Source organism: Sceloporus occidentalis, unplaced genomic scaffold (assembly GCF_023333645.1).
Source record: "Sceloporus occidentalis isolate IW3139 unplaced genomic scaffold, rSceOcc1.0.p SCAF_72, whole genome shotgun sequence".
Lineage (NCBI taxonomy): Eukaryota > Metazoa > Chordata > Lepidosauria > Squamata > Phrynosomatidae > Sceloporus > Sceloporus occidentalis.
The window spans coordinates 2,700,768-2,716,111 of NW_028317052.1; the positions used below are offsets into that span (position 1 = coordinate 2,700,768).

Consider the following 15,344-nt stretch of genomic DNA (forward strand, 5'->3'; position numbering starts at 1 on the left):
CAGATCATAATGCCACCGATGCCAGGTTTTCTTCAATGAAACAGCCACGCATTCATTTACAGTTGGTAAACAGTGCTTTGGCAAGAAAGCGTGTGTGTGTGTTCCAACATGTACGATCTCGGTAAATGCATGTGGGTAGTAAGTATTTCCACATCCTTATTAAGTGGAGAAACTGTTTCGTTACAAAACAAAAACCCACACACACACACATGAAGTTTTATTGAACCGTTGCATGGTGTATCAATTTTTTCTTTTCTCATTCAAATGTAAGTGAATATGAAAATGTATAAGCAAAAGTATGTACTTTTTGTGTGGTAGCTAATCGTTACCTTGTAATTTACGTTTTTTGTATGCAGAATCTGCTTTATGCGTTTAGCATGTTTCCCGTGTTAAATGCATGGGATGATTTCAGCGGATATATCACCCGCTTGGGACTGTGTACACGCCATGTGCTCCGTCCCATATCGGCTCACGTGTGCAAGATAGTAATAGGGTCAAATGAGATCCCATCACTATCAAATGTCACTCCAATTGACGTCAATGGGATTCCTGTATGGAAAGTCTATTGTGTTTCTTTGCACTGATCTACCCCCCTTCCCACTCCTGATAGATGGTGCACACGTTGGCCAGCAATGGCGCCAACTCCATTTGGGAGCACTCTCTACTGGATCCTGCGCAGGTTCAGAGTGGTCGACGCAAGGCCAATCCCCAAGACAAGCTACAGTAAGTATCAGAGCCCATTAATAGTTGAGCTTTACAGAAGGAAACCATAAACAATCTAACTGTCCTAAATTCTCTCTCCCACCCAGCCCAACAAAATCAGAATTCATCCGTGCCAAGTATCAGATGCTTGCTTTTGTACACAAATTACCGTGCCGTGATGATGACGGAGTGACTGCTAAAGACCTTAGCAAGGTAACATTTGTTTCCTTTCAGGATTAAGTCTCATTTCCAAGTCATTTGCTGTGCCTACACAGAAATGATCTTCTGATGCATTGACAAGTGAATTTGGTACAGGTCCCCATATCTTACATTTTAATATTGATGCATTTTATTTTTGCCCTTTACGTCTTATTATAAACTCCCTGATTTTATTTTGTATGATTCATTCAAACATCAATATTGGTATTAAAAAGATATTACTTATTTTATAAAACCAGGATAGTCACAAAGTTGCGTCTTATGTCTCACTGTTAAGCCATCTCTCGGACAACATCTGGTACAGACTCTTAACCGAGTTGTTCAATTACTCGCAGAGCTTAACAACTCATGGGATTTTAATTCCAGTCTGACAATTTGATATAAGTTTTTTTTAACAGGTAGAAAAAGAAGCAACCAGTTCCACCATGTTATGTGGTCTCACCAAGTTAGATGCCAAGTCCCTCCTATATGGACTATTTGTTAAAGAGAGTAGGTTTCCTGATTGTTAGCAGCCTGGTCGTTCATTAAAGTCAGCAGTCTAAATGAACCCATCTAATGCTGCTCATAAATTAAAAGTAGCAGGGCACATGTATTAGAACCCCTCCTCTTATGTGTCTCCTAGGGGAACAATCGCCATACTTTCCTTATGGTGAACCATAGGTAGGCAAACCATAAATGCTATGAAGGGCCCGTTGCGCCTACATCTAGGCAGCCTCCTCAATGAAGAATACATATCAAAGTAGTTTACCATGCGTTTATTAAAAATAAATTGCTTACATTTAGAAAAAGCCGCAGCTCCATCGTAAAGAAGCCATCAGTGGCCGGTAGTTTAAATCTTGTTTGGCCAGAACACATCTGCAAGCCAAGTCCCTGGGTGATGGAGCATGTGTGCAAGAGTGAACTACAGGGACATATAATGAGGCCACTCAGCAATCATACGCTTTAAAGTGCCTATGATGTCTGAAGTGCCCCTCTTAGTGCAGCTGAGTAGCATTTTTAGTATTGAGCGTGACAGGAGTGGAGTGGAGTGGAAGTAGTGGATCCTCTAGATCTAGTAGTAAATAATTAGGGCAATTACCAATAAAATGTCATCTTCTTTACTAAAGCTGGGTAACCAAGTTTCAATTAAAGGCGTGTCAAATTAGGGGTGTTTATTTGCAGGTAGAGTTATAGAATTTCCAGCTTTATATCTTTGCTATAATTATAATAAATTCTGCTGATATAAAGCTGCACATATGGAATCCAAACGATTTTAGTATTCCTATTGTTTAGTGAACAGACAACTGTGTGTTACTATTGCTAATAAGATCTACACAATACTGCATTTAGCGGAAGCTTTGTAACGGCGCCATTCTTTTCCTCTGCAGTGCATTCAGATGCTCATTCAGATGCTCATTCATCCGCGTGGCAGCTGGGTGTGCTAGCACTGCAGTGCCAAAGAGACTGCTGCGTGTGATAGTTTGGAGCAAACTCGCATCATGTTTTCACATTTAACTTGACATCTGGAGATTATGTACAATAATACAATCTTTAATATAAAATGTTAAATTGGAATTAGCGTTTTTAGAAGCAAGTGATCAGGTCGCTGCTGTTAAGCGAGCTAGACCATGCGCTATTTAAAGGTCCTGTTAGTGATATCCCAACACACATTTAATAAATTGTATACATTAGCTTTTACATAAAGAACGTAGTCTTAGTGCTGTCCATGGATGGTTTTAGGATTGGTTCATCATCTCTGATGTGACCACGCTGAGGGCTCCTCGCTTGGAGTATACGACGTTGGGTTGTACTGTTGACTTAATGTTGAATTCTTTCATTTATTTTAACAGCAACTTCATTCCAGCGTGAGAACTGGGAACCTGGAGACCTGCTTACGCCTGCTTTCTCTTGGTGCTCAAGCCAATTTTTTTCACCCGGTAATAACGTCCTTGAAGTTTGCTGCGTACAATCCGTGAGCTAGATAAACCGAATGCTTCTCTGCCGTCTGATTCTGTGTGTTAAAGTTCAATGTATGAGGTTACTTTTTGCTTGAAAATGTCTTAATAAAGGGTGGTTATCCTTGTGAGCCTCTGACATCCTGTCATTAGGAAAGCAATAACAGTTGTCTCAATTGACAATGTTTACACCAATTTGTGTATGTGTATGTAATATAAAACATTGCTTTTAATTAACTGCTCAGATGAAACCTTACAACATATCCCGGCACATCAGTTGCAGTTATAGGTAAATCTGCTGCAGAAATAACTTCTTTAATGCTCACTGGCAGAGGACCCAACAGAATTAAATGACATTTGTGATCTTCCACAGTTCCGTTCTGTCTTTTGCAGAGAATGCTTTGATTGTTGAGTCTTCAGAACGACTGAAACGCTACATTTGTTATTTTAGGAGAAAGGCACTACTCCTTTGCACGTAGCAGCTAAAGCTGGACAGATTCTCCAGGCTGAGCTCTTGGTGGTTTACGGAGCTGATCCTGGGGCGCCCGATGTGAATGGCAGGACACCCATTGATTACAGCAGGTATGGGCATCCTGGCGGGTTTCTATTCTTTGGAATGTGATCTTCTGCCCTTAGTAGAATGATCCTACTGATTGTGCTACCAAAAGACCACTCTTGAACTTTTTACCAAAAATTCCCAATTTTTTTTTTTTTGTTAACCTCCCAAAACTATTCATTTCACGCTGATGCTAATTATGTGTTGATGATCTTACATAGAAACATAGAAAGTGACAGCAGATAAGAACCAGTAGGCCCATCCAGTCTGCCCCACTTCTGAGTACTTTCCTTTAGTACTTGCCCTTATCCTATATCTTGCTTGGCCTTATGCCTATCCCATGCTTGCGTAAATGACTTTACTGTATTAACATCTACCACTTCTGCTGGAAGGCTATTCCATGTGTCCACTACCCTTTCCGTAAAGTAATATTTTCTGATGTTACCATTAAACCTTTGCCCCTCTAGTTTATGCTTGTGTCCTCTTGTTGTGGTATTTCTCCTTTTAAATAAACTCTCTTCCTTTACCTTGTTGATTCCCTTTAAGTATTTAAATGTTTCTATCATATCCCCCTGTCCCGTCTTTTTTCCAGGCTATATAGGTTAAGATCCTTTAACCTGTCCTGGTAAGGTTTATCTTGTGATCCATAAACCTTTTTAGTAGCCCTTCTCTGCACTTTCTCCAACATTTCTATATCCTTCTGGAGATCCGGTCTCCAGTACTGTACACAATACTGCAAGTGAGGTCTCACCAGTGATCTGTACAACGGCGTGAGCTCTTCCCTCTTTCTACCACTAATACCTCTCGCTATCCAGCCAAGCATTCTGCTCGCATTACCCGCTGCTCTGCTGCATTGTCTGCCTACCTTTAAATCCTCAGAAATAATTACCCCTAAATCCCTTTCCTCACACGTTGAGGTTAGGACAGTACCAAATATTCTTTACTCTGCCCTTGGGTTTTTATGCCCCAGGTGCATTACTTTGCATTTATCCGCATTAAATGCCAATTGCCACAGCTCTGACCATTTTTCCAGTTTACCTAGATCGTTTGCCATTTGGCTTCTTCCTCCAGGAACATCAACCCTGTTGCAAATTTTTGTGTCGTCAGCAAATAAACATCCCTTTCCATGAAGTCTGTCACTCAGCCACTCCTTAATCCCAATTCAACAACATTGGGATCTAAACCCAGAGATTGCAGTTTATTTATAAGTCTTCTATGTGGGACAGTGTCAAAGGCCTTACTGAAATCCAGATACGCAATGTCTACTGCACCACCGCGATCAATTACTTTAGTCACCCAATCAAAAAAATCTATAAGATTTGTTTGGCAAGATCTTCCTGAGGAAAACCCATGTTGTTTTTGATCTTGAAACCCATGTGACTTCAGATGTTCAACAATCCTTTCCTTTAACATTGTTTCCATTAATTTCCCCACTACAGATGTAAAACTAACTGGCCTGTAGTTGCCCGACTCCTCCCTACTGCCTTTTTTGTGAATGGGCACAACATTCGCTACTTTCCAATCCTCAGGGACGACTCCCGTTACCAATGATTCATTAAATAAATCAGTTAACGGTTTTGCTAGTACACCCCCAAGCTCTTTTAATAATTTGGGGTGTATCCCATCAGGCCCCATCGACTTATTTGTCTTTACCTTAGACAACTGAAGCAGAACCTCCGCCTCGATAAACTCACGTATTTCAAATGATTCAGTCTTTTTTCCCAGCTGAGGTCCCATTCCCTCATTTTCATCTGTAAAAATTGAACAGAAATATTCATTGAGGCAGTCAGCTAAACCTTTATCCTCTTCTACATACATTCCTTTTGTTTTTAGTCTAACTAATCCTTGTTTAACTTTCCTTTTCTCATTTATATATCTAAAAAATGTTTTATCTCCATTTTTTTACTGAGAGGGCAATTCACTCTTCTGCATGCGATTTCGCAGATCTTATATCTTGATCCGCAATCCTCCCATGAGAGTGAGCAAAGATATTTATTTTCTGCAGGCAGGCGGGTCACCATGATCTGGCGGACAGACTGGTGGAGTGTCAATACGAGCTTACAGACAGGCTGGCCTTTTACCTCTGCGGACGCAAACCAGGTGAGTTCATCACTGAGCCACCTGAATGTACCTAGCTGATCGTTTTATGTACGAAAAACAGTATCTTTTGAAGAGCACATGTATACATTTCAACCATCAGGAAGATTTTTTATACTTGGAAAATGCAATACAATTAATTTTGTTGAAAAAAACCTCAATTATCCCTGATGATGATGGCTTTGTTTACTTTGGGTTCTGACAGTCAGAGATGGAATCATAAATAATGTGCCCATCTGTAGCATGCATTCGCAAAACTGTGCGGTAGCAAAAACGCGTCCTCCATATGAAGGCAGATATGGTATTTATGGTAAGTGCGATAATTAACCAGCGTATTGTAGGTGGAACTTTGTGCTGGGAAATAAACTGCTCTCTGGAGCTAAATAGAACACATGTCTGCTTCAGCACTTTAGAATCCAATGAACCCTTAATTTAGCCCGGAATGGATCCGCACAGCGCTGGCACTTTGGTTTGTTAGATTGCGTTTATCAAATGAGCCGACCCTTTGATGTACATTTAACGCATTGGAAAAGTCTGATCGTGCAGCTTGCTTCGACAAATGATGCTCAGAAAGCATTAGTGAGAATGGAAGGTGTCAAGTCATAACATCTAGAGAGAGAAATCTACAGTAACGTAGCAAGCTGTCGCTATGTACACCATGCTATGTACACTTAAAACTGCATTGTGTGTGTAATATATATATATATATATATATATATATATATTACTGTACATGAGTAATACCCTGATAAGCAGTAGATAATTCCTTTTTTCTTTTCTTTTCAAGATCATAAAAATGGGCATTATATTATTCCTCAGATGGCTGACAGGTGAGTGATTTCCAAATGTCAAGTAATAGACTTGTTTGACCCTTCGTTAGCCTAGTGATGATTAGAAAGCCTTGCACAATATACCCTTTTGTTACATCAAAGCATCTATATCATACATGTAACTTTTTCAAGTGTTTCATTACGACTGCCACCAATGCTGCATGTAGACATTAACCTTTTCAGTTACCATTAAGTCCACCAGTAAGTGTTTCACATTTCGAAATGACTGTGTAACCGTGTCCTTATCTCAGACTTTCCCTTATGCAAGTCAATAAAATACCTCCCACGTATCACTTGTGGTCGTTGTGTTTGGATATGCTAAAGTCCCATTGACTTCTGATCAGTGTCTAGGAAGTAGTAGTCATGTGAGAGCATCCTGTATACATGTGTATATATATATATATTATATATATATATATACTGCAAAGAACTGAAGGAAATATTAATCTTATCAGCCTTTTTTATACAAACAGTATTTTTGGAGTTTACCTCTGTAAGGAGGAAAGTAAAGCAGATTGCAGGAATTTCTTTCATCTAGTTGTTCTTGTCCCCAAAAATCGCTTGTAATAGAAATCGCTGGCATTAATCCCAGTTATACAAAGTCCTATTGTATTGTTACTGTACCGTACCTCCCTGATGGTTGCTGAACCACGGATCCCATAGTATGTAGTGAAGGTGCATCAGGTCGGGATTGTATGCTGCACAATCCCGATGATAAAGTTAAAATGTTGGCATATAATGTTAGCTTCCGCATTTGCATAATATAAAAATGTACTTTATTAATTTTAAGAGCGACTTGTGTAAGGATACTGTATATAACGCACATTAAAAGTACATTCCATTTTAAAATGTTCCACATGTAATGCAGTGAAAAATGTCTGATTACAAGTACAAGATCTCCATCTCTTGGTAGCATAGAGTACTGCAGGCTATTTTATATTTTAGTTAGACATCTTGTAGTGCAATAGGAAGGGTTAAAATTAGCCGTAATGTTAAGAGACCATATGCAAAATTGAAGATAACATTAACTTGTGTTAAGAAATACTTGTACAGAAGGACAATATAAACATGCTCTTGTAAGTTACAACGGAGTACGTACTGTACATAATGCAGGCGGTTATTTTTTATACCTTGTTTTATTTAATGTGTGCTTTCAGCTTTCTGTGGTTTTGTTCAAAATGTGTACCCCTGTGTCCAGCTTTTGTATTTCTACAGTAATTACCATTCCACACCACTCTGCTGTGTGTGTGTGTGTGTGTGTGTGTGTGTGTGTGTGTGTATATATATATATATATGTATATATATATATATATATATATATATATATATATATATATATATATAAAATAAAGATTGAAAGTTTTTTTCTGTCCTGCCTTATTCGACACGATTGTCATCACTTGAAGATGGGCACTAGAGATAAATTGCTATGCTCTATTGTATACGTGGATTATACTCACAAATAAACTCAATAAGCAATCAAACCTTTTTCTTTCATTCCGTTGAATTTTTGATGGATGGATTAAATACAGAGTGACTATTTCATTATGTTGAATAAAAAAAGCATCTCAGAAAGTTATGCCCTCACTGTGAAAATTAAACACATGAAAAAATTGGTCATGGTGCAAACTGTGAAATGTTCCCATTACCATGGCAACCAATGGAATGGTTCAATCAGCAGGCACTTAGAAGTATATTCTAGCATGAAGTTTTGGAAGTGTTTTAATAATATAAAGAATATATATACCGCACATAATTTATTCACCTTAGGAAGATCTGGACGATTATTTAATTTCTAATTTTGCAAAGTCATGTCTCACTTAAGCCAAAATGATGTCACCTGCGGTGACTTGACTTTTTTCTCTAGCGTTGCCGTGATGTGTGTGGTAGCTTGGTAAGGGAATAATCGTATTTACCATGAATCCGTATTGTAAAGATTTAATGTGTGCACACTATTGGATATATACGCTAAGTGTCCTATTTTGCTGTTTAATGGTTTTTGTTCCTCATCTCTGCTTCTGATTGTAAAGATAACTTGCTGTTTAACTCCTCCTTTCTTCTATTCTTTCTTGCGCTGCCCTGGATGTAGAACACGTCCCCGAGGTGTGCCCCAGAGGTACTGTGACTTGGGCCGGATCATACCCTTTAATGTGGTTCTGTTATACAAAGTGAAATGTAATGAATCTCTAGACCGTTCGGTGATATGGGACGACAAGAATAGCTGTGTGTCAATCACAGCACGTAGCTCATCGTTAATGAGGATTGGGGTATATAAAGATAAAAACACAGTTAATAGGGGAAACAAATATTTGAAACTATGAAATAGTTTATATCTATTCCAGCAGCCTATCCAAATTCAGCCAATAGGAAAACTGTGTTGGAATCTGACTGGCGATTGGCAGACCATGTACCAATGAACCAGCAGTGTCTCACGGCACATCCCAAAGCCCTGTTCGGGACGGGTGAAGCCTCATCTCCTGTATCGGTGATAGCTAGAGCTGTTCGCTGTAGTCTGAGCCCAACATGAGGCCGGCCGGTCAGCTCTCCTTGTGGTCAGTTATGCACAGATCTGCGTGTCGTATGAGCATACTGGCCGCTGCAGGTTTCTATGGAAGGACTGGCAAGTTTTGACCCTCTTGTTGTGCCCTGCCAGTCCATGGGTGGCTTGCCCTGGATCATGTACTAACCATACTAGATGTACGTGCTCTGGTTAAGGAGACTATTTTATCTTCCACAGCTCTTCGGTGCCAGCTGTTCCCTGTGTGCTTCTTATAAATGTTATAGGCTCAGCAGAGAATTGTTTTGAAGCATTAGTACAACCTCACACCTTATCTCCCCTAGCTTTGTATCGCAGTTATTGTTGCCTGTGTATTCCAGACAGCTGATCTTCATTGGCTATGTCCTGCATTGCGTACCTATAGTATAGGGACATTTACCTGGCACCTGCTAGTGTTGCACTGGTTCATGTACCACACTCGCTGAGCTCAGCACTGCCCCTAGTGGTGTACATGTTTATGAGCACTGCTTTTATTTTCATTAAGCAGCACATCCTAATCTAGTTTAATTGCATTGAGAAGAATAAATGTAATATTTTACTCTTGCCAACGCAGTCTTGTGGAATACCTGGATTATACCAGACATAGAGCACTAACACGTTTCGGTATTTCATACAAGGCCTATTGGCTTTTAATTAGACTGTAAAGCTCTTGCTGCCAACCAGATGATGAACTTTAAGTTCACGGCGATGCACTTAATCTCACGGTTCGTTCCTTTGAGACCTTTGTCAGCGCTCGCATTGAAGCTGTAGTTACTGGCTAAATGTGTTAACCAAATGGAGCTAATAGTAGTCCTCATGGATAACATTACTTGTCATTGCTAAAAGATACACCTAATTGAGTCACCTGCATTCAAGCAGAAATATCAACTATAACATACTGGCGACAAAAGCACCAATTGGGAGTCTTGTATATGGTCACATGAGTGCAGAACAGGAAGATGTCTACACCAGACTGTGTGACCCCGAGAAAGTGCCCCAACACCCTGAGTTTGGGAGAAAAACCCAGACGCTCCAGGTCAAACCCTGAGAGTTGTGAAGTATGATTGAGGCTCTCTGGTGTTTGGTAATTTGCACTGGATACTAGTAAATTTAGAGAATGCCCTGCAATGCCCGGGTTTGGCAATGTGTTCTTGGGTCTCCTTGCAACAATATGTACTCCTGTCCCCGCTCTTTCGGTTTGGGCAAATCTGTTCCTAGAAACTGTTTCATTGCTCCAAACCAGAAACCCTGAGCAGCCAGAGGAACCAATAATGCATTCATTTCCAGAACTGCCACCTGTTCCTCCAATGGCTCCACCACTTTGCGGAAGTTCCCAGAGAGGCCAGAATAATGAAGACCAATTTGCTGAGGAAAAAAGCTGTTTCTGCACCTCTTTCTCCGCAAATCTATCTGTATTATTATGGCCTCTGTGCAAAAGAGGGGAACCATGGGGACAGCCTCTCCCGTTCTGCCAGTTGGGGGGAGAGTGTGCCTGGTGGCTCCAACCTTTTGCAGAAGTTCAAAGGGAGGCCATGTCCACAGAGAAGAGGTGAAGAAAGAAGACATGAGGAGCAGCGCATGAAGAAAGAAGAACAGAAGATGCAAGAGAAGGAGCGGAGCTGCATGGCAAGGACACGGAAGTGGTCAGCGGAGAAGGTAAGGAGAGATTCAGAGCCTGTATGAGAGAATGTGAGTGAAACAAACATTCTGACCTCTTTGCTTTGTTTCCGTTTGTATAGTTGGGGGTCCCTTCTTGGAGATTTGTACAAATTGACAACATTGGTAAATTAAAATATGAAGTAATCAGAATGCACAAGTCTAGTAGCCGGTGTCCGTTTAGCTCCTGTGTGCCCATTTGTGCCCACAGCATGGTGACCTGCCACACAGGCCTGGGATACCACTGCATGAACAAGGATGTTACAATCCTTTGGCAGCCATTAAGAGCCACTTTGCCCATCTAGTCTGCCTATCAGAAGTGAAATCTGTTTTTTATTTTATGAAATCACAGCAGATTTGGGTTTCTTCAAATCTTGATACATTTTTTTTTTTTTTTCTGTTTCAAACGCTCTTAAGTAGAAAATGATTTGCCCCTTTCCAATTTTCTGCATTGCTTTGGGCATTAAAGATTAATAATCAACCAATATTAACATAAGAAGGGTTTAAAAGTGATGGACCAGGGTGGGAGTGGAGAGCGCGCTGCTGGGCCTCCCGATCTCCTCTCTCCCCTGGCTCGCTGTGGATACGGCGCGTCGTCTTGCCTCCCCTCACCCCTTCATGTGTGCTACGCTACGGGTCTGGCACTCCTTGCTCCGCACTACACGGCTTTCTTCTGTCCCTTCCCCACTCACCCCACTCAGAGAACCCCGACTTTCCGCCTGGGCTGGGACTCAATCTTTTCCCTGCAGCGACTCCGGAGGGTGTCCCGAGATTACGATCTTTTGTGACCCCTGCAAGGATCACCTTGTCGGCCAGGGGACGACCTCCCTGATGGTTAGGCTTCGCTACCTGCAACTGCAAAACTTTTACCGCTCTTTGGCTCGGAAACATAACGTGCTGCGTGACCTCTCCCCTTTTGAGTCCCTGTGTGTGATGGATGCCCCTCTATCCCACGGTATCTCCAAACTTTACAGCCTCCTCCTGTCCGCCTTGACCCCCTCACCCCCTGCGTTCATGGGGAGGTGGGAGACGGCGCTGCAGGTCGTCCTTACTGAGGAACAGTGGAGCAAGATGTGCATCTTCGCACATCGCTGCTCTCTCAGCGCTAAAGACCAGGAGATGTCTTATAAACTGCTAGCCCACTGGTACCGCCCGCCTTCGGTGTTGTCTCGCTACCGGCCTGGGTCGACAGACGAGTGCTGGAGGTGCGGGGAGTCCCCGGGCTCTCTCCTTCACCTCTGGTGGAACTCCCCTCGTATCGCTCCCTTCTGGTCCGCCGTGCACGATTGTGCTCAGTCCCTCACTGACAGGGTCCTCCCCTTCACCCCGGAGTTCTACCTCCTACAACATATGACGTTCTCCTTCTCCTGGTACAAACGGACGGTTGTTAGGCACCTGATCACGGCCGCTAAGGCCCTCATACCTCTCCACTGGGGTGACCCCTCCCCTCCCTCTTTTAGGGAGTGGTTCCTCCGGGTGGACAATAAGCGCTCATTGGAGGAATTGGCCCTGTCGGCTTCGAATGCGGTTGAGAGATACCAACGCACCTGGTACCACTGGCTGGCATATGCCTCTGGTCCCCTCGCCCGTTCCTTACTGTCCCAGGCGCCTGCGGACTTACCTACAGCCCTTATATCTTGACCCCCCTGCCCGACGATATTGTGGCCCCTCCTCTAACCCCCCCCCCTTTTTTTTTTTTTTTTCCCTTCTCTTTCTTTCTCTTTTTTCTCTTCTTCTCCCCCCCTTTTTTGTTTCTCCCTTTTTTTCCCTTCCCCCGTGGCCTGCCTTCCTTCGCATGCCGCTCTTGACTCGACCCGCTCGACCCCCGTTCTCTCCTCTGCGGTTATATGGGCCGTATGCCCGTGCAAGGATCCCCCTTGACAGGCTGCTCCATCCCTGGCGCCTCTACGCTGGTGGTTGCGCTCATTTAGCACTTAAGGCCACTAAGGCCATTCAGAGCTGAAGTCAGCAACCTTTGAGGCTCCTCACTCCCTCTCTTAGGTGTGCTATTTAAGACATGTGTCTGTCAGGGGTCTTCTGATGTTATCTTGTCGCTAGGCGGGTAATTGTCGGGGGGCGGATTGTCGGGATGCCATTGTTCTGATGTGTACCAACTTGGATGTCACGGTTTGTTTGCTCCCCTACCCTTTCTTTTCTGTATCCCACATATTTTGAAAATTTTGGAAATCTCAATAAACATTGATTTACCCTAAAAGTGATGGACCAACATATGATTTTGATACATAGGTCATTTATTTAAGAGTTTCGTGTATTACCGAAAGCTATACTTTAGGGCTGAAACAACGAATCGATAAAATCGATAATAATCGATAACGGAAATCGTTGTCGACGATTTCCGTTATCGATTAATCGAGTGATCAATTCGTTGTTGGAGCACTCGGCTCCTTTTACTTACCTCCGCGAGCGTTCCCCGCTTCCGCTACACGCGCCTTCTTTTAGTTGCGGTTCGCTCTGTGCGAGTGGCTCCGTTCGCACAGAGCGGTTCGCTCTGTGCGAGTGGCTCCGTTCGCACAGAGCGGTTCGCTCTGTGCGAGTGGCTCCGTTCGCACAGAGCGGTTCGCTCTGTGCGAGTGGCTCCGTTCGCACAGAGCGGTTCGCTCTGTGCGAGTGGCTCCGTTCGCACAGAGCGAACCGCTCTGTGCGAGTGGCTCCGTTCGCACAGAGCGAACCGCTCTGTGCGAGTGGCTCCATTCGCACAGAGCGATTTGCGGGGGTGGGGGTGGGGTTTCAGGGGATGCAGGGCAGAGTGGGGGTGGGGGGGGGCAGGCCAGGGTAGGAGACTGAGTGCAGGGCAGGGTGGGGGTGGGGATGCAGGGCAGGGTGTGAGGGCAGGGCAGGAGACTGGGTGCAGGGCAGAGTGGGGGTGGGGGTGCAGGGCAGAGTTGGAGACTGGGTGCAGGGCAGAGTGTGAGTGTGGGTGCAGAGCAGAGTGGGTGCAGGGTGTGAGTGTGGGGGCAGGGCAGAATGTGGGGGCAGGGCTGGGTGCAGGGCAGAGTTGGAGACTGGGTGCAGGGGCACAGTGCAAAGTGCCAGGGCTGGGTGCAAAGTGCCAGGGCTGGGTGCAAAGTGCCAGGGCTGGGTGCAAAGTTCTGGGTGCAAAGTGCCAGGGCTGGGTGCAAAGTTCTGGGTGCAAAGTGCCAGGGCTGGGTGCAAAGTGCTGGGTGCAAAGTGCCAGGGCTGGGTGCAAAGTGCCGGGTGCAAAGTGCTGGGTGCAAAGTGCCAGGGCTGGGTGCAAAGTGCCAGGGCTGGGTGCAAAGTGCCAGGGCTGGGTGCAAAGTGCTGGGTGCAAAGTTCTGGGTGCAAAGTGCCAGGGCTGGGGCAAAGTGCCAGGGCTGGGGCAAAGTGCCGGGTGCAAAGTGCTGGGTGCAAAGTGCCAGGGCCGGGTGCAAAGTGCCGGGTGCAAAGTGCCGGGTGCAAAGTTTCTTGAACAGTAATAGTCCACCTCTTTTCAGAATGTTTGGGGTTATTTTGTTTCATAAATATTGTGTTTGGGTTTTTGTACTTTGAAAATATTGTTTTTTTATTACATCATAACAAAATAAGAATGTTAATGTAAATTTTAAGTTGTTTTTTAACATCCAGTTCATTAAATTATTTTAAATAAACAAAAAATTTGCATATTGTTTTTTTTTATCCGATTAATCGATTAATCGAAAAAATAATCGGCCAACTAATCGATTATTAAAATAATCGTTAGTTGCAGCCCTACTATACTTTCTTAATGGGGCATGAACACCGAAATTCATTGTCTGGATATGAGGATTACCTTCACTTGAAGTTTATAACCTTGCCAGCACAAAACCATCCCATACAGATGTGTACCTGGCTCACTATGTGTGATGTCAATAAGAGTTGTCGGATGTTTTGACAAATAGGCGTACATTCCAATGTTCTTCAAGGGGCACTCTAGGCGTCGTAAGCACTGTAGCATTGTCCCTTTTAATGTCTATATTCTTATTTTACTGCTGCTGTCTGTGGTTCTTGTAGTCGCTGATGGCAACTGCCTGCGCAGACATGTTGTTGTGTGTAAGATCTGAGCAGCACCCAAGCCTGACACATGCAGAGACGGTTGTTTGCACTCCGTTCTGTTACCGTGTGATTACGGTTTGCATTGATGTTTACCGGTTGTTTACCTCTTTATTATTCTCTTTTTGTTTTGTAGTTTGGATCTGTCTGAGCTCGCTAAAGCTGCCAAAAAGAAACTTCAGGCAGTAAGTCTTTCTTCCATAATGACATACATGGGGACCAGAGAAACTCTTATTATTTTTACTTATTTTTTTTGACAGTCATTCCTCTATCTTCTTTTCTGCCTTTTTATTCTGACATTTTCTATGTTCATCTGCACCTACTGCTCAGAGTCTGCCTGAGCCCCGAGCGTCCGTTATAATTACCTGGCTTGGATGACTCCCTCTGCATATATATATATGATTATCTCTCTGTTAACGACTTCTGTCTTTGTGTGAGTGCCACTTTCTCTACACCCCCCCCCCGTCCTCCATGATTAACAGGACCCTTGTGTTCACAGCTCAGTAACAGACTTTTTGAAGAACTGGCCATGGATGTCTATGATGAAGTGGATCGGAGAGAAAATGATGCAGGTAACTATAGATATATTATATGCCTCTGTAGCGATTTAACACGTGCCACCGAAAAGTGATAACTTACAATGTCTTAGGATTGTTATGGAATTACAATACGAAGTATTTGGTTAAGAATCTACCTAGTAGCACAAAAGTTAAAACCCTTAATTTAATGGTACTGTGAACACTTCCAGTTATGTTTTTTTTTTAAAC

At 43.2% G+C, this 15,344-nt stretch overlaps 1 protein-coding gene across 1 annotated transcript in view; it reads left to right on the top strand.

Moving 5' to 3' along the window:
• The window catches only part of LOC149286088 (ARF GTPase-activating protein GIT1-like), a 50,688-nt gene that overhangs the window by 15,579 nt on the left and 19,765 nt on the right, over positions 1–15,344 (top strand). Inside the window, exons 3-11 of the mRNA XM_089494424.1 lie at positions 611–723; positions 810–915; positions 2,751–2,837; positions 3,307–3,437; positions 5,417–5,511; positions 6,296–6,338; positions 8,428–8,454; positions 14,714–14,762; positions 15,077–15,149. Of these exons, the coding sequence (XP_089350550.1) occupies positions 611–723; positions 810–915; positions 2,751–2,837; positions 3,307–3,437; positions 5,417–5,511; positions 6,296–6,338; positions 8,428–8,454; positions 14,714–14,762; positions 15,077–15,149 (724 nt within the window). The remainder of the gene's footprint in view (positions 1–610; positions 724–809; positions 916–2,750; positions 2,838–3,306; positions 3,438–5,416; positions 5,512–6,295; positions 6,339–8,427; positions 8,455–14,713; positions 14,763–15,076; positions 15,150–15,344) is intronic.